Source organism: Pelmatolapia mariae, linkage group LG5 (assembly GCF_036321145.2).
Source record: "Pelmatolapia mariae isolate MD_Pm_ZW linkage group LG5, Pm_UMD_F_2, whole genome shotgun sequence".
Taxonomy (NCBI): Eukaryota; Metazoa; Chordata; class Actinopteri; order Cichliformes; family Cichlidae; genus Pelmatolapia; species Pelmatolapia mariae.
The window spans coordinates 7,712,575-7,736,003 of record NC_086231.1 but is presented as its reverse complement, the minus strand read 5'-3'; the positions used below and the strand labels follow the sequence as shown (position 1 = coordinate 7,736,003).

General features: G+C 38.7%; 1 protein-coding gene across 1 annotated transcript; it reads left to right on the top strand.

The window, feature by feature from the left end:
• The first annotated feature begins 5,086 nt into the window (after positions 1-5,086).
• On the top strand, positions 5,087-22,081 carry ppm1j (protein phosphatase, Mg2+/Mn2+ dependent, 1J). The gene is made up of 10 exons (XM_063473502.1): positions 5,087-5,626; positions 11,577-11,691; positions 13,215-13,544; positions 14,849-14,961; positions 15,088-15,172; positions 16,448-16,566; positions 17,026-17,089; positions 17,385-17,492; positions 18,389-18,540; positions 20,681-22,081. The coding sequence occupies exons 1-10, from the start codon at positions 5,370-5,372 to the stop codon at positions 20,826-20,828; spliced, it is 1,491 nt and encodes a 496-aa protein (XP_063329572.1). The 5' UTR covers positions 5,087-5,369; the 3' UTR covers positions 20,829-22,081.
• The last annotated feature ends 1,348 nt before the right edge of the window (positions 22,082-23,429 follow it).

Here is a 23,429-nt window from a genome sequence, read left to right as displayed (position 1 = left end):
ATCAACATCAACAAGTGTTGCATCCTGATAGGTCTACTGAAGCTACCTTCAGTTTCTGCTCATGACTTGAATGGTTACTGAAGACTATCCCATTTCTCTGCCCTGAGAAACTCTTGGGTTGTGTTACATGCGTGTGTGGGAGCATACACGAGCCTGTTATTGTCTTCTTGTCATTCTCACAAACGTGCTCTCCTTATTGATTTATTCTTAGAGCTGACTGATTGCAGAAGGCTCAACACATGTGCATGTCTGTCTTGGACCTGCACTTTTCCTCCCTTAGCTCCATCAGCACCGGCTTTATCCTTCTGCTGCTTTTGTAGTTCTGTTTATTAATTATGGGTTGAGTTGAGAGTTTCCATCAGTCCTGTTTTTGATTTTGTTTCCATTAGTTCATCTCACCAACATTTAGGGAGATGCTACAGCCTTCTTCCTCTCTTGTTTATTTTAGACTAGGCGGCCACCAGAGGTTGCAAAAGTACAGACTTTCTGTACTTAAGTAGAAATACAGATACCTGTGTTAAAAAGTACTCCAGTAAAAGCTGAAGTACTGAAGAAAATTCTTTACTCAAATACAGTGAAAAAGTACAGGCTGTGAAATGTACTCAAAGTAAGAAAATAAAAAGCTCTTCGAAGGACAATTCTACTAACAAAGCCTTAATAGATTTTTTTAATGTACAGGCTGTTATCAGTCGACCTGCTGTAGATTTACACAACTGAATTTAACAAGATGTATAAAGTTTCACAAGCTATCATGGCTGATGTCCATCCCCTACACTGAGAGTATGCTGTTTGTACTGTCATTATACTAGACCGTACACAGTTGGTATAAAATGGTATTCAGTGAATGAGTCTAAGCATCATCAGCTTAAATGCAAATTAATCTCTGGTACACTTGAACTTTGACCAGGAGCACCACAGCCACTGTGCACCACAGAGTCACACGCAAAGCTTTACTGTGAATTCACCACAGTACTGCAAGCTAATCTATTTATCCTGCACAAAACTACCAGTATTTTCATGCAACATTTCAATAATTCAAAGTTAGTTTGTTTTGCAGGTTTCACAATATGAAAATACATTTTCATATACAAATCCAATGCGTGATTAAAATGATGACATTACATGTAATCTTTAAATCTGCAATTTATCAAGCTCCACTGAGCAGTCCTTACCTTTAAATCTAACCTCTGTTCTCCCTCTCCTGTCTGTATCTTTCTCCATCTCTGAGTGAAGTTAGCTCGCTTTCTTTTGTCTCCCTGTGAAATACAGCAGCTGGACCTTTAGCTAGCAACACACTGTATGATAAACTGCACACAAAGAGTTTGTGTGTTCGCTGATGTTTGTCGAGCTGATAGAAACATTGAATTTGAAATTGCCTGCCATTTAAAAAAACGTCACTTCACTCATGCTTCCTCCTCTTCTGTAGCGCTAGCTAGGTTAAGGACATCTGCGCTCCTTTCAGCCCACTTTAAAAAATAAGTACTCTAGTAAAGTACACATACCTGAAAATTCAACTTAAGTGCAGTAACTAATGATTTCTACTTCTTCCCACCTCCAGCGGCTCACCATGCTTTCCTTATCCTATCATTCTGGCAAGTTCAACTTCAGTTCATCATTTCAAATATTTCTTTTTGTTCAAAATCTTTTAGATTTTTTCAAGCAAAGTTTAATCTGGCCTTTGAGTGCTTGAGTGAAACCAATACTTTGCACCTTGCTGTAAACACTGTTTTTATGAAGGCATCTCTAAATTGTAGACCAATGTCCTTAAGAGTGTTCTCTGCTCCTCTAATGAAGTGTTTTCTATTTAAACACAGCAATAGTTCTGCATTCATCCATTTTAGCTATTCTCTGTGTCTTCTGTGGTATACAAAGAGAAAAGGGGAATTCATCATACTGCCACTTGCACTGTGCGCAGTGGAGCAAATTTGTGCAACAGGATCTTGCATAGACTGTTGATCAATGTGTCGGATATTTGTTTCGACACATTTAATGATCCTGTTGTGGGCTGCAGTGCATGTGTGAAAACAGGTGAGTACAAAGAGAGCAGGAGCATGACACTGATCCACCTGAACAGAAAATTTGCATATTAAATAAAGCTAGACAACAATGACAAACACATTTTTTCTGTGCGATAAATTCATTTTTTCCACTTTTGTATTTTTTCTTCGCACTTATTTTTTGTAATGAATTTTTTAATCTGATCACATGTTTTGTTCCTTAGACTACTGTGTAGCTCTGAAACATGTATGCTAAACGCAGTGCTTTCTTCTTCTTCATCTTCTTCCAGCTGCTCTTTTTTGGGTTGCCACAGCAGATCATCTGTCTGTCCCCTTGCCCCTAGCATCTTCTTTTGTCCCACCAACACTCTGTGTCCTTCATTACATCCATGAATCTTCTTAGTAGTCAGCTCAATATTCAACATCCTTTGTCTAATATGTCCACTGTCCCTCCTCTGCACATGTTCACACCATCTCATTCTTGCCACTCTAACTTTGTCTCCGAACTGCACAACCTGAGCTGTCCTGTCCCTCCAATGTACTAATTTCTGTCTTTTCCGTAGTGCTCACTCCCAATGTAAATCTTAACATCTTCATCTCTTCCACCTCCAGCTCAGCCTCTTGTCTTTTTCTTACTGCCGCTGTCTCCAAACCATGCGAAAACTAGTTTTTGTAAACTTTCCTTCTCACCATTGCTGCCGTGACAAATCACCCCTGATGCTCGTCGGTATTTGAACTTGTCCACCTTCAGTATCTCTACCTTGCATCTTCACTGTTCCATCTGCCTACCTGTCATTCACATTCATATATTCTATCTTTCTTCTGCAGTCTTTCCTCTTCTCTCAAAACAACACCTAGTTTCTCTTCCACTTTGCTCTCATTAAAAATCACAGTGTCATCTGCAAATATCAAAGTCCGTGGAGACACCTGCCTGACCTCATCTGCCAACCTATCCATCGCAAACAAGAAAGGGCTCAAAGACGATTCTTGATGTAATCCCACTCACACCTTAAACACACCTGTGTCACTGGTACAGCACCACACACCTCACCACTGTCTCACTGTCCTCATTTATGTCCTGAACCACCCTCACATATTTTTCTGCCATTCCTGACTTCCTCATATAGTACCTCAGTTCCTCTCATCATATGCTTTTTCTAGATCCACAAAGTCACAGTGAAAGTCCTTCTGACCTTTTCTACACCCCATCAGCACTCTCAACATCGCAACTGTACTGCTGATTCTCCACATCAAACCATACTGCTGCTCGCTGATTTCCCATATTTTCATGGTGTGGCTCATCAGTTGTATCCCTCTGTAGTTACTACAGCTCTACACATCACCTTTAATCTTGAAAATCAGTACCAGCACACTTCCCATCTATTCCACAACAATCCTATTACTCTCCAAGATTCTGTTAAACAATCTGGTTAAGAGGTTCACTGCTCTCTCTTCTAAACATACCTTGACAGCCATGTCATCCTTCTGCATTTCTCTCCTTAACATCATCATCATCTCCTCATCACCTCTGTTCCCTTCATCTACATGTCCACTGAAATCTGCTCCAATCACCGCTCTCTCCTCGACATAAATTCCTATTTCTCACCGAACCTGTGAGGCATACGCACTAACAACACTGAGTGTCCCTTTGATCTCCAGCTTCAAACTTTCTGACACTCTCTTCCTGTCCACAACACTCTTCACATACGTTTCCTTAAAGATCACCCTTAATTCATTTCTCTTCTTGTCTACATCAGTGTAGAACCACTGAATCCACCTCCAGCGGCCCTGGCCTTATTTCCTTTCCATCTGGTCTCCTGCAGAGACAATATATCTACCTTCCGTCCTTCCATCATATCAGCCAGCTTTCTCCTTTTACCAATCATAGTCCCTACATTTAAAGTCCTTAATCTCGCCTCCTCACTTCTGCCTTACCTTTCCTCTCATTGCCTCCAAACACACCTTCCCCCTCTCCTCATTTTTTTTATCTTTGGTCAACAGAAGCACAGTTTTCACCAGCACTCTGTTGGCCAACAGCACCGGACAGAACTGTTGTTAACTCAGATCCTGATTGATTCAGTATGGAAATAACACTGTTGATAATCCGCATGCTGATTTTGCAAAGTTTTTATGCAATATGTCCTTCTTGATGCAATCCTCCCTGTTTATCTGGGCTTGGGGCTAGAAGTACATTGGCTTGTGCTTATACATGAAATGTGGTGCAGTGTTTTGGAAAGAGGTATATTTTTACTCATGGTGTGTTTGTCAGTGAACTCTAGTACTCTTTTATTTAGAATAAAATGTAGAGATATTCTATGTAGAGCTGTTAGAGTTTATCTCATTTATATAAATTGTTTAATCTGTTACTGGAATAATATGTATCTGTTGAATAAATTCAACTTTATCTCAAAATACTTAAATGCTCAAATTAATATATATTTAACATCTTCTCAACTTTTTTGTTTGAGGCTACAGCCAAATACATAGAATTACCTAAAAGGTTTTGAGTGTCTGTAAATGTACTTATTTACAGACACTGTTGTGAGAGGTGGGGGGGACCTAATCTTCTTATTGTCTGAGGGTGAAGGTTCAGTTCTGCCTGTATATAATGTAACTGCACCTGAGCCTTAAGCTTTTACACCTGCACACCTGATGATTTATTAGAAAGTAAAAACCTCATTGCCCTTTATTAGGAAGCTAAATCAGCAAAGCCATTTTTCATAATCTGGCAACTCAAATGTTGTTTTAATAAATAGATTAAGACTATAAAGTCGGTTATTACAAATCACAGTAACCTTTAATGTCATAATTTATGAAAGCTTGCCTTTAAAAAAAACTGATATCCAGATTTTTCATTTAATCAGAAAAGGCTTGAACGTGTTCGGATTACATTTAGTCCTTTGCAATAGTGCAGGGCTCTAGATGACCATGTGAGACGTCATATATATCATATTACTATCTCCTCATTTGTTATTGACTGACATTTATGTTACTTTCATGTCATTTCTGTTAAAGGTTTTTTGGGGGGTTTTGTTTTGTTTTTGTTTTTTTGGGGAGGGGGTATGTGTAAGACATTTTCACGGCTGGCTGGCTGCACATCCCTGTGAAGCCCTGCCTTCTGAGATGAGATAGTCTCCTGCTGGATTACAGCTTGTACGCAGCCAGTGAGGGCTTTATTCTGTTTCAATGAGGAAAACATCGCGTCTGCCTTTCTGAAAACTGTCACATGGGGCCAAGGAGGGAAAAAATCGCTTCCTGAAATGATTGTCGTCCCTCGCTATGTATTGCTGTTGTTTTCTCCCGTCTCTAACAACATAATATCGCATCGCGTTTAATTTTCCGTCCGGATCTTTTACCCCACTGTCGGTGCCGATGATGATCAGCAAAGTTAAAAACGCCATGTCCAACCTGGTCGGAGGGATGATGCCGCACGGACACCACCACCATAACCATCACTCTGGTGGACAGACCTGCGGTACGGACAGCCTGCCGCCTCGTTTCCCCTACGGCCGGCCGGATTTCTTGGACCTCACCCCGGAGCTCCTGCAGTACTCCACCGAGCACGCATCGCGGCCGGTGCTCACGTTAAAGAGAGGCAGCAGGCTTCCCTGGCAAACGGGATACGCAGAGTGAGTGGATCAGTGATTCCAGTGACATATTAATTGATCTGAAAATCATTGAATTGTATCAGTAAAAAATTTGCAAGGGGCCCGATGAGTGCCAGGCCTGATAGGTGATTTTTATTTATTTATTTTTATTGCTGCTGCAGTTTCGAGTGCACTGCAGCAGCCAAATGATGGTCAATGTGGCCTTTTGCTATTGAACGGTTTCCATTCACTGTTCCTCCCCCGAGCTGCTGATAAACAATGTAAATTTGGACCAGGGTGTCAGTGCTGTAATTAGATAAAAGGCTTTCCTATCGTAAGAGACTGTCATGTTTGAATACAGGCTCCACCTCAGTTTTAATTTACTGGGGCCATACAGAAGTGAAAGCAGGAAATGTGTATCTACTCGTTACTAACAGAACCAGTGGAGTTTGCATTTGCAATTTTCCTGATTAACAGATAACTAGGTAGCAAAATGCCATGTGGGTTTACTTATCTTTGTGGCTAAATGAAGCAGAGGCTCTTCACATTTGTCAGTTGCACAACCCCTGTCCTTGTCTTTACTATGATGCTTTCATATTCTTTACACACCTGCAGTCCTCTCACATATAGAAAATTTCCAGCCTCATTTCATTTATACCACTAAACAAAATGTGTTCTTCAGATGATTCTTGCTGAGGAAAAACACTTTCAGTTGTTCCCCTCCTCCAGAAGTGGGTGGTTGTGAAGGACTGAATAAATACAGTCTAACACTATGTGGGCTATACCATCCATGCCTGTCCTCCTTGACCCAATGTGAAAACAAACAAAAAAAATATAACTGACTCATGTGGAAAGTCTCAGATGTGAAATTTCAACACCATTCATTCAGAAGAAGAATGAATAAGTGCGGTCAGATATGAGGACTTAACGCAAGTATTGATTATGTTCTGTGGAAAGTTGCATCATCTCTGTAATTCATCTGAATTCTTCAGCAGATTACTTCAACATGAGTCACTTAAGTTGTAATCACAGCATTAGCGGTGCTGCTTACAACACAACGTAATCGGCTGATCTGATCACACATCAGCTGTCAGTGCTCATTTCATACAGAGGTTAAAACCCCAAACAATCTGAACCATCCGTGTCACATCAGCACACTGAGACCACAGAAAACGCAATGTCAGTCCAAAGCAAACAACTCTAAAATGGAAGCAATTAACAACAGAGCTACAAACCTTGTCCACGCTCAACCATGCTACACTGATGCCAAATTACAACTGCTGTCAGGTTCTAAATTTATCCAACTGTATGGCTATTTTTATTTGAGATCACTTTCATTCATTAAGCAGTTGTTTATTCACCCACACGGCAATGATAAGAGCCTTTCGAATGATCGTTTGTTTAGGCCTCGGTCCATTTTGTCCAGTGATCTTTACTCCCCTGTACAGAGTAGGAACAATGGCGGCCTGAATAATACAGATGGACGCTGTGTTGCATCTTCTCCATTTTGATAACACCTAATTAGTGTGTCTTGGGCATGCTGGTGATAATAAGGATTCATGGTCATTGTTAGAAGGTTTTCCCATGGTTTGTTCCTGTTATATCGTTGCACTCAGAAGATGTGGAATACTGCTTTCTCGCAAATTGGATGGACTCATGTGGTAAAACAGGATAGGAATTCTGAACCTAAAATCTGTGCACAGTGTAGGATGCTTGAGATAATGAGTGTAATTGCTGCTATGGTGTTGGTGTACAACATTGTGTCACCATAAATAAGTGAGTACACTTACGGTAAGACACTCAAAGTGCTTTTGTCAAATGGGTATTTAATACTGTTTAGTTTAATATGGAGGCGCTCTTCCAGGTCCTGCCACTGGTATCACGTAAGAGAGTTTGTAGGAAGCAAGGACTCACATTTGAAAAAAAATTGCATGTGACATATTTATTCCATGTAGTATGATTAATAATTCATGAAAAGCAGATGTTAGAAGAGCACAACAGTAAAGAAGGATGAATAATTAAAGGTCTTTTATGCTCCTGAGTTGTATATAATACAAGATAGAATACATGAATGATGTTCAGTTTACTGTCAGTGTGTGTAAAGTGTGGGCCATTGTATATAAAACTGTTACAAGCTGAAATAAAAAGCTGTTTCTAACTTCTTCCTTTTTTCCATTTCATTTCATTAGAAATGGAGCATATTCGTGTTTTGGGCTGTTGTCAGATCTTTCATAGACAAACAAAAAAATCTACCTTAGTGGAGTAAATAAACCTCAGATGAATAGAGTTACACCCATGTTGTTGTGTATTTCTAAACCTATTGTTCAAGCGATTGTACTTTTTGGCTCACATTCTTTTAGTGACTCTATTTTGAGCACAGATCCTGAACTAATGGTGGAGCACAGTTCACAAGTTGCCGTATGTTTTAATTATAATATCTTTAGTAGTATACAGCTCACATAAAGTTTTTTTTCTACAGGGCAATTGTTTTTGTCAGTGATTGACTGTCAGCTTTCATTTCTTCTTAGCACTGTGGGCCTTACAAACATGATGGGAAGCTTCCCCTCCCTGAATAGGAATCAGAATATAACTAGTCTGATTTTTTTTGTTTAAGTTCCTCATGAAGACTTTACTTTGACACTGCGGAAGATTTTATGTAACAAGGCCTGCAATGTTTGTCAGTCTGCCAACTTCCACTTGAGGTAGCTTCAATCAGCAGCAACCAGAGATTTATCTTTTTCACATTTAATTTGTAAAAGTGCTGTCAGACAACTCACTGTTGCCTGTGTCATGAGCACATAGCACACCCAAAACAGGCCGGATGACAAAACGGACGTACAGTTTCCAGTTTTACTTGAAGCTGAATTGACACCAGCTATGCAAAAAGAATCTTGAACGACAGAGAACCATGCAAACATCCTTTTAAAGGATCAAAGGCTTGTTTCAGAAGTGTCTCCATTCACTAGATTATATGCATCACTGATCTCCCGCTGACTGAACCGCAAAACTGTTTCTCTATCTCTAAAGCTGCCTGTCCTCAGCAAGAGACTATGAAGTGAATTCACAGTACTTTGCATAGAGTTTAATGTTTTACTTGCAGAATTTGCAATTTGTTTCAAAGATGATGTTTACACAGAGACATTTTTGTCAAGTAACCCGAAATAGAGAATTCACTGGAACTCACAGCTTCCTCTTCTTGAACTTTCCTTGCATAATAGAATAAGACGGTTCAAACAGAGAAGCACTGTTTTACCAAACACGACAGCCATGGTTTTCAGTCACAGGTTGTGAAAGCATATGACCGAAAGACAAATAAGTGAAAGAGTTAAGTCACATTACAGCAAGGCCGTGTTTTAGAATGGCAACCTCCCACGCCAGCAACCAGCATGTTCAATAATAGCTTATGGGGCTCATGTGACTGCTTTCAAAACAGAATTATTGCTGATTCTTTATTGTGGGTGTAGGAGTTTGTCACATGGGAAAAGTAAACACTGACACGTTTCAGCCAAGCATGCTGCAGGCCTCCAAAATCTTATGGAACCAACACTTTAAGGTGCACTGCGGAATTTTCTCAAGTACAAAGCTTATGTTTACATTTAGCCTTTTTTTTCTAAAAACATACACTATGCATCCATTAAGTTTTGAAAAGATAAGATTTTTTTCTTTCACACAGAGACCTTATTTTCAACCCTTGGAGATAGCCACAGAGAGAGAAAATGATGACATGCACCAAAGGGTGTTAATCAATTCAAGTAGCTGAGACTTGGCAGGAACCCACCAACGTGAGAATTCCATGGATTTTACAAATAGTACCTGCAGAGAGCTTGACTCGGGCATGATTTGAACAAGCAACCTTCGGAGTCAGGCATGCTACCTGTTGTGCCACCAGCATAGCAGTTGGCTACTTCCCTGGACTTTCTTTGTCCAGTCCTTTGAAATATCTGGAAATCTTTGTGTAAAGTTGAGTCATCAGTGTAATTTTCCCATCTGATATATGTGATCTTTGAACACGGTCTTGGCTTTGGCAGAAAGTTTAGACTACAATCAAGTGATTTTAAATTCTTCTCTGTCATTAGTCCTAATGCAGGGAACACAGTGCAGGACACTGGTGTCTGACCGCTGCTTTCAACTGATTAGAACGTGAAGGGGCTTTTTATAATCCAGATTTGGGCAGCCGTTGCATTTTGAGCCTCATTTTTGTAACTCTCTGATATCAAAGCTCCAGACTATACAGCATCCATCTTCTGAAAAGATTGTAATCAGCTGAATTATATGGAATATGAAAGGTCAGAAGTCTTACTCTGATGTAATTTTTACTAATCTCTCTCCCCGTTTTGTTGTTTGACTATTTAGTTTGTCCTCTTTCCTCATCACTGTCAGCCTCTCTTTTTTTTATTTACTGTCTTTGTTTACTTTACTTTTGCCTCTCATGATCCCGGCATTATCTGATAAATTGCTAATTCCTTCTATGCAGAAGTTTCTGAGGGAATTTTAATGACAATACTTGAATTACTGGAATTGTGCAGTGGGTATTAATGACACATTATCTGGCTAATGTGGCATTTATCTATAATTAAAAGTAAAAACGTTACATAATGTGCCAGCATGAGGTCTAGATAGACTTCAGCCTTTCCCAGCTAGGTTCACGTTACAGTTAAATGGACCTTGCCAGTGGAGCTTTGCATGTCGTTGCTACAAATCATTCACACTTGAGTATGAGTTTAGTTTGGCTGTAGTTTTTTTTTCTAGGAAGCCTTTAGCTACATTTTTAAGATCTATTATTTAAGTTATAAAATATCTAGTCATTATTTTTGTAGTTTGAAATAGAAGTAGATAAAATTTCAACGAATAATGTCACAGAGTTGTCCACTAGATTGGTTGTCCATTCAGCAGAGATCAGTGGTTTTATCTGTGACTATTAAAGTCAGCTGACTTAAGTATTCTTGGGTAAGTTGCTTAGCACCAACACAGGCCATGAAGAATCATCACTGCTTGCGTGTTATTAAAGTGCTGTAAGAAGTGTGTCAAAGAGTGAATGGGGCTTGTAGTGTGAAGCACTTTAAGCTTACACTACAAGACCAGAAAGACACAATCTTAACCATTTACGACTGCCTTACCTCATCTGCCAACTTCCCGTTTTGTGGAACATTCAGCTCACAGTTTCATTTTAGGGCATTACTCTTTTGGTTGGTTCTCATTGCTGAAAATTCAAATGACAGAGTTAACTATGTGCTAGAGGAGTAATTAATCGCTAAAGTGTTGGATATTTCCCTCAGGATTTCTAGGAAATAAAGATATGAAGAGAGTATTTGCAAGGCCAGAAAGACAACTCCAAATGTACACATTAGTTGTGTCTGCTTTATTTAGGTGAGCCTTTGTTTACATAGTTCCTGTTTTGTGACAGTAAGATGATACTGTGTCAGTATCGTGTTTCACGTGTCTTCCACTGGCCCAAAAAATCAATCGACAGAGGATTAAGAATTATTTAAAAAGTCTGTACTGTGTAACGGTACATTGCTATAATGTGCAATGTGTGTAAAGTGATGGATTATATTACAATGCATGCAAATTTTAGGAATCTGCCAGCTCATTTTCAGATTGAATGGGAAATTTGAATAAATGGTTCTCTGAAAACAAAACTGTATATCATGCAAAAAAAGATATTTGTATTGGTATTTTAAAAAATGATGTTAATGCTGTTGTGCATCGGTAGTTTCAGCTGACACTGCCGAAGCACACCCCGTGATAGATGATGCTTCTACAGTATGAATCAGTGCATTACTCTAAAGCCATTATCCTCCACAGGCATCAGCTCATCATAAAAACACTTAATCCCTTCTGCAAGTTCCCTCTGGGACATGACTGCATCCTGCCCCACTTTTCACCCCACTGTTGCACTCTCTCTATTGTGTTTTTTATGCGGTTAGAGGAATGAGCGCAAACACTATAAATCATCCGACTCACCTTTCCTCCTTGTGTCTTTTTCAATCAGGGTGATCAATGCAGGGAAGAGCATGTTGAACGAGGACCAAGCCTCATGTGAGAAAGTGTTTGTGAAGAAGCCGAGTGGCAAACACCGCAACTCTACTTTGCTAGATCAAAACGGGGTGAGTGAAGGACAGATTTCTAGAATCAGGGAATGAGGAATGAAATGTATGAACAAATGGAAACAAATGAGCAAATCTGACATCAGTATATATAAAGTCCTAAACATGTCTGAGGGGAATGTCAATGAAAGATGTTTGCATGCTTTGCTATGTAGCCTGAAGCATAATGTTCCCTTATAGAACATAAACTGCTGCACCCCATCTGAGCATGCATTGTATTTACTTCATACCCAGCAGTGCTGTTTTCACAGCTTTTTACAGAGTGTAGTTCCCATTTAGACGTTTTTTTTTTTCATTCTGTATACATTTAAATGTGAATACATTTAAAGAAGCAGAAATAGCCAACAGGATTTAGCAGGATTTAAAATTAACACCTCAGACAAAACTTTCAACTCAGATTTCGTGACTTTAATTTGACCCGAATTAACAGATGTTTTGATTGACTGACTCAATTTTCTGAAAGTCGCTGTAGTCAGATGGTTTCAATTTAACAAAGGACCGGATGACTACACTTTCTGTGTGAAATGGTGCAAAGTCATGGGATAGTCTCACCCCCAGCTCTACTGAGCATTTTAACAACTTACAGCGTTTTTTTCTCAAACTGTAACTGTTTTTGCTGACTCATGCTGCTGTTATCAGCGTTATTTTCAACCACATCACTGCGTAATCTGTTAAAAAAAGGCTCACTGCACATTACTTGCCCTGCACAAATCTACAAATTGATACTGCGACAGAGCAACAGAGCTCAAATAAGACTAAAACGAAAGAAGAAGTTTACACGATTGACTTAAAAAGGTAAGTCATCGTGTGTACAGCTTGTTCCCACTGACTCCAGGTGGTCAAAAAAGGGCATTTATTTCAGAATATTTTTAAAGAAAAGTCTTACAGTCATTGTCTCTCCTTGAGCCTTACAACTCCTGTAAGACCTGCAGGCACACAAAGCACATTCATGTCCTCCATTTGGTGTAAATGAATTACATCATCCCTTGTTGCACCCTTCCCCCACTCGAGTCTAGCATCAGAGGGGTAGGCAGATGTCTTGGGCCTGTTTATATGTTGGTTAGTCAGGCAGGCCAACTGGGTCTATTAACATTCCTGCCAAAACAAAGGTGGCAGTGCTTTTGCATTGCTCACTGTGTTATAAGCAGCAAAAGACCTGATTGGAAGACGTTTTACCTACATTCCTTTTCAAAAGCTATAAGACTATTTTAGATGAATATTACTTCAGTTATATACAGTACTATTGCACTATTATTGTAAACTCTTTAGTGGTTCGACGAATAAAAAAATGGATTCATGATGTGGCTGTTGTTTAGAAAGATTGATTTGGGAATGTAATAACAGATCTTGAAGAAATATTTTGCTTATAGTTTTAAAAAATTGCCACAATCTGTGAACACTCAATAAGCTGTGCTTTCTGTTCAAAATTGTAATCTCATAAGAGCTTTTTTTAACCAAGGAAGCAGATGAATTCTCCTCTTATTTAATGCATTATGTCTGTCTGTGACTGTTTCCTCTTTTAGGATGGTACAGGAATTCCTCTCCACTTCTGGGGGATATTTGATGGACATGCAGGTTCTGGCGCGGCCATCATGGCCTCCAAGCTTCTTCACCACCTAATCAGAGACCGCTTGGGGGAGATCTGCCACCTCCTGGAGAACCCGGGCAGTGCTCCTCCTATCTGCCTGGCCAAGAATGGCAGCCCATATCAGGCGGAGGCAAAGAAAGGGGGTGCACAAGAACCAGAGGATCCAGATTTAGTCAGCGACGCTTCAGTGCGCTTTTACATGGAGAAAGCTGTCAGTTTGGAAAGCCTGGTGATGGGAGTCATAGAGACTGCCTTCAAACAGATGGTGAGTAGACAATGGGGAAAACAAGCAAACCACACTTGGCATATTTAAGCTGTGGTAAGCATTTTTGCCCATCTGTATCTTTGAACACCAACATAACCGAAGATTTTAACTTTAATAACCAGAAGTGGCATGCAGATCATGCACAGAGCGCAAATCAGTTTGTTCTCATGTTTTGTTTTGGGGGTTCTGGCCATGCTAACATTACTCTAGGTATGGCAGTGTTGTGTCCACTCTGAATTATGTCAGATGTCCTCATCAGCACTTTGTTCATCTTGTCCAAATATGAAGCTTTATAAACTAGAATATCTTTTAGCTTTAGCTAATAGCTTTTCCACAGCACCACTTTGATGTTTATGAATATATATGGGATGGAATTTCTTTTAACATTTGAATGACTTGAAAATGAGATAAACAGGGGTAAGACAGGAGTGTTGGTAGGTATATCAAAGCCCAGCTGTCCTCATAAAACTTCTGCAATCTTTAAGACCCTCAACCTTTATTGTGAATACTCATCAATACATAAATCCATAAGTTTTAGGTGTTTGCATTTTGGTACCCAGGTTGCCAGATTGGAGTCAATGTACACAGTCCATACACCATGTAAAATTTCCACCCCCCTCTCACAACAACCTGGCTACCTACAGTCTGATTCAAAGGGTGCGTGCAAAGCTGCACTCTCTGCAGGCAGCCAGGCAAATTAATGTTGAATGAATAAGATAGATAGCATAGACTTTTGTTGTTGTTGTGGATTGCTTTGACAGTTGCCAGAACATTCATGGCTAAACCACTTCATAACAACTGCAGTCATCTTTCGTTATCTCATCAGCCACAAATAGGAAAGCTTTAAAACAGACACACACATTTTAAGGTTCTGGGTCACTGGAAATATCCAAATTTTAAAAAAAAATAGACAGCTCAAACATGGTTCAAATAGTAATGAATAATTAATTGAATCATAAATCATTAATAATTTAAAAGAAATCTATATGTAGGTGTTATGACCAAGCATCTGCAATACATTCCCCTTCTGTTTCAGTTTGTAAGTTTGAAATGGTATTCTTCTCTGATGCAACATCACTGTCTGATTAAGATCATACTTATAAAAAGTAACACTCGGCCTAAGTAATGTATTCTTCAAAGCATCCTTGTTTCTTTTCATTAGCGCTGCAGTTTTGTTTTGAAAATGAATATGCATGAAGAAAATAATGAGCTATTCAGGATGATGAGGGGGAAAGCAAGCTTTTAAGCAGCAGAGATTTTGCAGCCTTTTGTCTTGACATTTATTTTTTTCGTTTTTATTACAGGATGACCTAATTGAAAAGGAAAAATCGTCGTATGCCATTTCTGGTGGCTGTTGTGCCTTAGCTGCCATACATTTAATGGGGAAACTCTACGTAGCCAATGCTGGAGATAGCAGGTGAGGGAAATATGATTTGTTTTCATAGCTTTAAGATCCCTCTTGTGTTCACTACAGGACACTACAGTGTCAAGTAACCTCTCTTGTTTTGTTTTTTCACTCTTGTCCTTCTCCCTCTCTCTGCAGGGCCATAATAATACGAAATAATGAAGTTATTCCCATGACAAATGAATTTACACCTGAGTCTGAGAGACAGCGGCTACAGTATCTGGTAATCTATGTTGTTGTTTTTTTATGTGGCTAATAAACAGTTGTGGGCAAATGTTTGCATAGACTCATCATGGTCATGAATGCTGTGGTAATGTTGGGCTGTTATTGAACCCTTTGAACTGATTTTCTTCAATCCACACATGATCAAAAATATACATACAGGTCAAATATACAGATACACTCCCAGTTAAATGGCTCTCAGCAAGTTGAACCTCAGTCAGATTTTTTTGGTAGTCATCAGCTGGCTGGATATTAAACTGCTCTTTCAGGCAGAATTGACAGAGTTCATTTAAATTGGTTGGTTAGCTGGCACAAAACCAGGTTTAAAGCATAGTCCATAGATTTTCAACAGGGATGACGTTCGGATTTTGGAAAGGCCATTCCAAAAGGTTAATGTTAAAGGTTAATGCCTGTTAATGTTGATGTTTCGATGTGTGTCTTAGACACTTGAAACTTTGACATAGCTGGATGTTCCAAAAGGACAATAATCTAACTGTTGATTTGGAAATAGCCCTCCTTTTTTCCATCCAATTTGTACAGCATACCGGTACCACTGACAGCAAAGAAGCCCCAGAGCATGATGCTACCACCATGGTTGACATCTGGTACAGTGTTTTTAGGTTTCAAAGCCTCACCTTTATTCCTTCAAGCGTACCTCTTGTCATTGTGGCCAAAAAAAAACAGTCTTTGTCTCCTGTGGCCATAAAATCCATGTGAGCAATTGCAAATTTCAGTATACTTTTGACCCCGTGTGGATTAGAGAAAATCCTAAACAGAAGTCCAACCAATACAAAATCCAAATCTTTTTTTTAAGTCAGTAAAGATATATGCTGTACAATCACTCTACCTGTGAAAAAGAACAGTTAAACCCCAGATTTATAATGACATTCATGCCCATGGTGAGTGCATGCAAACTTCTGACCAGGACTGCATTTTATCATTTTCAACCAGCAGACCATCCTGCATCTTGTGCAGCTCCTAGATAAATGACCCTTTCCTGACAGTAAGGTACATTATCACTGAAATAAACTGGCATTAACCGGTTGTCTGTTTTAGTATCTGTTTGTAATTCTGAGTCACAGAGTGGGTGGATGATGTTTGCTGCTAAAATGGAGCGTTTTATCCTTCTCATTTTAGCATACTGCACTCAAGGCCTTCTGTCACATAGTGTCCTATAGCCTTTCAAGTTTTAGAAGAAAGACAAGAATCGTGACTTAGGTTGATCTTTTTATTCTCTAGTTCAGTTCAACCTTTCTAATTCTGTGTACCCCTCCAGGGCTTCCTGAGGCCAGAGCTTCTGGGAAATGAGTTCACTCACATTGAGTTCCCTCGTAGGATCCAACACAGTGAGCTGGGTAAAAAGATGCTCTACAGAGACCACACCATGACTGGCTGGTAAACCTTTTTAATCACATTTTGGACAGTTAATCACTTTTTCATCTCTTTAATCTGCTTGAGGCACCCTGTAAGTGTTAAGAACAGTTTGACTGATTTTACTCTGGAGTATTAAGATAAGATAAGATAAGATAAGATAAGATAACCTTTATTAGTCCCACACGTGGGAAATTTGTTTTGGGAAGAATATAAAAAAATCATGAACTTTATTCATGTTAGTTGTTTAGTCTATGACAAATAAGAAAATAAGAATAAAAGTAAGTGCTGTTTTTTTTAATAAATAATTCAAAACCCCAAATTTCTAGTTTTAAACAATGTAATACTAGCATAGTCACATTTTCAACACTAAAATGATTGATTTTGATATTTTGCTTTTAATAAGAGAGCTTATTTTGTGTTGAGCAAACAATCACTTGATCAGGTAATTGTGTCAGCTTTAATTGTGTCTGTTTCCTGTAGGGCTTATAAGACAATTGTTGAAGATGATTTGAAATTTCCCCTGATATATGGAGAAGGGAAAAAGGTAAGAAGAGAGAAAAAGTCTGTGAATTTTATTTAATGTATTAAATTTAATCACAACACCTAATTGCATTTTAAAGCATTTCCATAATCTTAATGTTATTAGCTAAATGTGATCTCTGCCTGGCTAAAAAATGAGAGACATGCTCAGTATTTTCATTATTGTCTGAAAGAACATTGTCTTCGCTTAATAATCCCCCATAAATGGATTGTCTGACAACTGAAGCGCATCCCGGAGCAATAACCTATATTATTGTGTGTCTTCGTGCTTGTTCTTGCTAATGTGTATGTGTGTACAGGCTCGTGTCATGGCAACAATCGGAGTGACCCGTGGGCTCGGTGATCATGACCTGAAAGTTTACAACTCCAACATTTACATTAAGCCCTTCCTCTCATGCGTCCCTGAGGTGAGTGGGAGGAGTCAGCCTGAGCCTGTTACTGCTTTGGCCATTTTGAAGCGTTGAGATACATTCAAATAGTTGTTGGGCATTGGGCTTCGCTTACTAGACTGTCAGTGGAGGAGGAGGATTTGAGCTTTTTGTAGTAGGACTAATTTATGTCTGAGCAATATTCTAAAACTGAATTTGTAGGTAGGTACGGGTAAATAAATGTGTCAAATATTCCAATCAAGCATTTTTTTTCCATGATGATTAATGATACTGTAAAAGGACAGAAAACCAGATATTAACATGTTATTACTCCTAAAGTATTTGAGTGCTGATTTGTTGTTATTGTGTTTGGATTTATCCTGACGGTAGTATCAAATGCTCCATCTGTTACCCATGATAGTGCCCTTATTGTTTAAACTCTCAGGGTTTTTGCTACTTTTTGAAAAATCTTGCCCCAAATTCTTATTTAGACTTGCTTCGTAGTGGTACAGTCATTCGAGTCAATAAACATACCGATGCATTAGAGAGAAGACGGCTTAACCAATCTCTGCAACCACTTCCTTACTTCCGTTTTAGGCCCGCCACTCAAAGTTACATTGACAGCCACTAGCTTAGACATACTAGAATCTTATTCTAATATGTCTAAGCTTATCTAAAAAGGCCACCTTTCCTGTAAGTCACTCTAACAGTGTGACTTAGCTTAACATCAGAAATGTGACAGAAAATGAGCAGCTTTACTACAGCAAATGGAGGTTATGACCCTTGCATGCCAGCATACAGTGCATTCACTAATCTTGCTTGCAGTTGACATGCACAGGAATGGTTGCCTTTATTCTTTTTGCAATTTAGAAGAAGTACTGACAGCATGATAAATAAGCATATAAATCCGTTAATTTGGTTTATCTCAATGACAGGTGAAGGTTTATAACCTGGATGAACATAAACACGGCCCAGATGATGTCTTGGTCATGGGCACAGATGGACTTTGGGATGTAACTACGGACAAGGAAGTGGCAGATGCTATTACAGCCTACTTATCCTGCTGTGACCCCTCTGATCCCATGAGGTATGCAGTCTCCCAAATAATCCTTTTTATTAGGCTTTTATTCTGGGTGTGTGCTCTGGGTCATGTGTCATGTGATCATGTTCAGATGGTGTGCTGTACAGAGTTTGTCCACTAGGTGGCGGCAAACAAATGCAAAACACTTGCAGAACATTTAATCTATTATGTAACCTGAATATAACCCTATGGTAAATTCTTTATGGTAATTCTAATGTAGTTATGGGTTGAATCTATAAGCATACATCAGATAGTTTTAAGTGTTTATCAATAAGTTTTTAACAATTCTAATTTAGCCCATTACTTCCATTCTTCTCCTGAGATGTTAAACTAGTGGCCAGATACATTATTAAAAATGTTAACAGACATTACAGTATACAGATGGATAACAAATTCAACAAATATGAAAACGTGTTGAGTTTGAGTACCTTGATCGCACCATTTTATCCAGAAGATATTTCCTTATTTGGCACCTTGAAGATGGTGGTAGTAAAATCCCAGCCCAAAATCTTTCACTGATGTCTGGTGACTGTGAAAGACATAGAGTATGAATCATTTTGACAGGAGGCATAGTAAAATCCAATAAAATTCATATGTAACCAATATTAGTTGTCACACAACACAAAGATTTCAGATAGGCAAAAAAGCCTACCAAGAGGCAAAAACGAGGGGAAAAAGTACAGAAGCAAAACCAAATATCATTAATTAGAAACAATATTTATAAAAGCGAGGAAACAAAATAAGAAATGCAAACATTCAAATGAAAAAAATGTGTTTTATGACAAAATCTGAGAGTTGATAAAGGGAAACAGAGAGGTTTTTCGACTGAGGAGAGTGATTAACAGATTAGCAACAGGTTTTGCAGTAGTTAGAGAGAATAATAGGGAATGATTTGTATATATTACATCAGCATTAATTCACTGATTCACACCATGAGGCTATACAGCTACGACTTCAAAATGTCATTTGGACTGGAGAAGTGTTGCCGGATGGTAACAAAAAGAGGGAAGGTAGTCAGAACTGAGGGGATTACGCTATTGGAAGGTGATACTGCACTACAAGTACATCTGGAAGATGGCAACAACTGATCGGGTTCTCAGTGAATACCTCAGGCAGCAGAAACCCAAGAAAGAAGAGTAGCAAGAGGAGGGGCCATCATGGAAGGACAGGACCCTGCACGGTATGTACAACCGGCAGATAGAGGAAGTGGCCGATATCCCAGGAACAACATCCAAGATCTCTGTCCAGAAGAGAGCAGTCCTAGGAACAGCAGATATTGCGCAGGACCCTCAAGCTCCCAGGCCTCTGGTAGTTGAACCAAGCTTAGACCGCCCACAAGGGCAAGAGGGGATTTTTTTTTTTGTTTTTTGTTTTTTTTGTAAAAAAGAAATGGAATGGAAATAAATGAATATATTAAAAATAATAATTTCAAAATAAAACAGATTAGGGATCCACCACGTGAAATTCTGAGCCAGTAAGATGGTGATGTTCATTTTGTTTATTTTCTTTCATCATTAATTCTCCCTTTCTGTCAGACAAAGAATTCTTTATTTAAAAACATAACTTCAGTCGTTTAAAGTCTTTTAGTTCTTCATGAACTATGTTTGATTAGTCAGGCAGAAGAAAACTGCTGTGGCACAGCAGATAAACATCAGTGAGATCAGTATAGGGTATATCATCAAATTTGCTAATTAGGGTATATCATCAAATTTGCTAATTAAATTTGCCAGTCAGATATTGCTCAACAAGAGTGATATCACTTGATACCCACGTTCAGCCAATTGGTACATTCCTGGTTTGTGTTTTTTCCTGTAATTTGTCACCCATTTGGTAGGCTTACAGGTATATTTCACTGTATTGTCAGTGTATTAATACAGAGTTATGTGTATTTGGGGCAATTTGTTAAGACTGAGAACCTTTAAGCTGATATAGTCCACCACAGAGATATTTTTCCTCTGAACTTTGGTCATGTTTTCATTAAAACTACTTATTATTTAACATTCCTGAACCAGTACTCTTACTGCACTTAAATACAAGATTCATTCAGCACTAAATTAATAATGCCTTTTCACAGTCTTTTCCCTGCTGTCCATATTGAATATGCTGTAACTATGATTTATGCCTCTGCTCGGTGTTTGTTGTGCAGATATACACTGGCAGCGCAGGACCTGCTTATGAGGTCAAGGGGGGTGCTGAAGGAGCGTGGCTGGCGGCTACCCAACGATAGACTGGGCTCTGGTGATGACATCACTGTGTTTGTCATCCCACTGGCAGGGCATGAGTCAGAGACATGACGAGGTTGTAGCCACCACTATGACAGAGCTGACTCTTTAGGGCCCTTCCCATGGTCCTTCCTCTTTCAGCTCCCTAAACCCTGGACCAGTGGTGCAGTGGGAGAAGAAAACATCTTTGTCATAGGGAAGACTCGGGTCTGACCAGCACCTTCATCAACCTACCATATGAGACCCAGTCCCTTCACTTCATCTTAAACCAGGAACTGTCTCCCATCTGCTTTGGTTGGTCCTCAGTCATGCAACTAAACATGTTCAGTGACATCAAAGTATTTTCTCCCAAACCTGCTGTTTGTGACAGTTGCCAGTGAGAATTAAACCCTTGTTGTACTTTTCTTTCTTGTTTATGTTTGAGACTAAGCGGTTACTCAAACCTTAAATGGATTGTTCATTTTAATGTTGTGCCCTAATAGTGAATACCTTTTTAAAAATTAAAATTTAAAAAAAGAATCAATCATACAATGTAAAGGGGATTGCAATAGAGAATGTGAGGAAACCAAAGAGATGCTCCCAAGGCACAAGGATGGCAAATCAGATACAGAATAAACAGCAAAAACAATCATCAGGTTCTTGTTGTTGCATTAAAGAAGGAAAAAGAGAATCAACTGAATCTTGGTTGAAGGATTTCTTTCTCAGTAACAAATGAATGACAACACCTGAGGCACTTGAAGACTGTTGCACATGCTCTGTGGTAGCCTGTTGATTTCATGATATCTTTTAAATGAATGTGCTCCTATATGACTTCCTTCTTTTTGTCATTGCAGTGAAGAAATATGAAGCTTTTTTGTTGAAAAAAGAAGAATCATTTGTATAATTTAACTATAATTAAACATTTTTCTTTGTTTAATATTTAAATGAGAAAGTAAATTGTTCTCCATAATTGTCTCGGTATAGTAAGATGTGATAAACTTCACATATATGCCTTATTGAAACATGAAAGGGACTCGAGAGTTTTTTTCTTCAAATGCACTAAATTTGACCCTTGTAGAAGAGGCAAAAATATATATATATGTTGTATGCCCTTAAATGTACTACATACCTCTTTTATACCATTCTGGTTATGTCACGTTGTTCTTTAGATTATGCATATATTTTTAAAGATAACTTTGGTTGTAAGCAGTATCAGATGTTTTATTTTTATGTTTCTATCCATAACTCTTTGTTCAGATAGTGTGTCCCAGACTATGAGCTACCTAAATGTGTAGTGGAGGGATAATGTGTTCCAGTTAAGAAATAAATCAGATTTTTCCCATTTATTTTGAGTGTGCTTGTGTCACCAACTCCCAGTCTCCTTATTTATTCAAAGGAAATGAACCTTTGTCGCAGCAAACTGATGAGTCACAATAGTTCAGGGAGCAGTTACCGTTCTAGTTAGATGAGACTTAGGTTCCTCAATAAATCTGTTACTCCTTTTAATACAAGCTGAACTTTTGAATACAACAAACTTTTAAAAAATATGCTTGAACTGTTTCAAAAGAAGCAAAGAATTTATATATTAATGTACAACCTCAATGTCAAAAAAATTGGGGATGCCGTGTAAATCTCTTAAACCCATATTTGATTCACAGTAGAACACAGGGAACATATAAAAGTGAGAAAATGTACTAGTTTAGGAAAACAAAAAAAGTTCACTTTGAATGTAGAGGCACCAACATGTCTATAAAAGGTTGGGATGGGGTTGTTTACCACCATGAAGCATTTCCTCTTTTTTGTAGCAATCGCCTGTAAGCATCTGGGGACTGGAGAGACCAGCTGCTGGAGTTTTGAGAGAGGGAAATTGCCCTATTCTTGTCTGACATAGAACTCTTGCTGTTCAGCAGTCCTGTTGGGCAGCTTTGTTAGATTTCTTGCTTTTCCAAATGTCTTCAGTTGGTCAAAAGTTGTTGAAATAGCTCCAGTATACAGTTCAGCACTGTATTACTGAAATATGTGTTAATAACAACCTGGAAAGTCCTTCCTCGTTAGTGTGGAGTACACAGTGTCCATGTTTCCCAAAAAGAAGTTGAGATTTCAGTTCGTCTGACCACTTTACCTCCGTCCATTTTAAATGAATTTTGCCCTAAACAAGATGGCTGCATTCATGGATCATCTTCTTCTTTGAGTGCATGAAATAAGGCCAAAAGAGCAACGTCCAGAAGTGATTTCTGACCGTATTCCTTACACACAGAGATTTCTCCAGATCCTCTGAGTCTTTTGATGTCATTTACTAGATGATTCAAAGGTGTCACAATTTTATGTTAAGGAACTTTTTTTTTCTTGAAAATGTTCCACAATTTATATTTGCATTTTGCACTTTTTTGCATTTTGAAACTCTGCCCTGCTAGAATGCTGTATTTGTGACTCGGTCGTGTTACTAACATGTTGCCAGTTAACCTAATAAGTAGAGCTGTTTCTTTTTAGTATACTTTTAGAGCCTTTTATTAACCCCATGCCAACTTTCTAAAACATGTTACTGCCATCACATTCAGTAACATTCAAAACATTTTAATAAAATATGGGTTTATGAGATTTACAAATCAATGTATTTTGTTTTCATTTCTGTTTTACACAGTGTTCAACTTTTGTGGAAACAGGGTCCTTGATTCGTTATTGACATGAGTACTA

Bases quoted from the DNA above. Each gene is read 5' to 3' on its own strand.
- ppm1j (XM_063473502.1), top strand. From the start codon at position 5,370: ATGATGATCAGCAAAGTTAAAAACGCCATGTCCAACCTGGTCGGAGGG. The intron at 13,545-14,848 runs GTGAGTAGACAA...TTTTTATTACAG, and splicing joins AGACTGCCTTCAAACAGATG to GATGACCTAATTGAAAAGGA. The intron at 17,493-18,388 runs GTGAGTGGGAGG...TCTCAATGACAG, and splicing joins TCCTCTCATGCGTCCCTGAG to GTGAAGGTTTATAACCTGGA.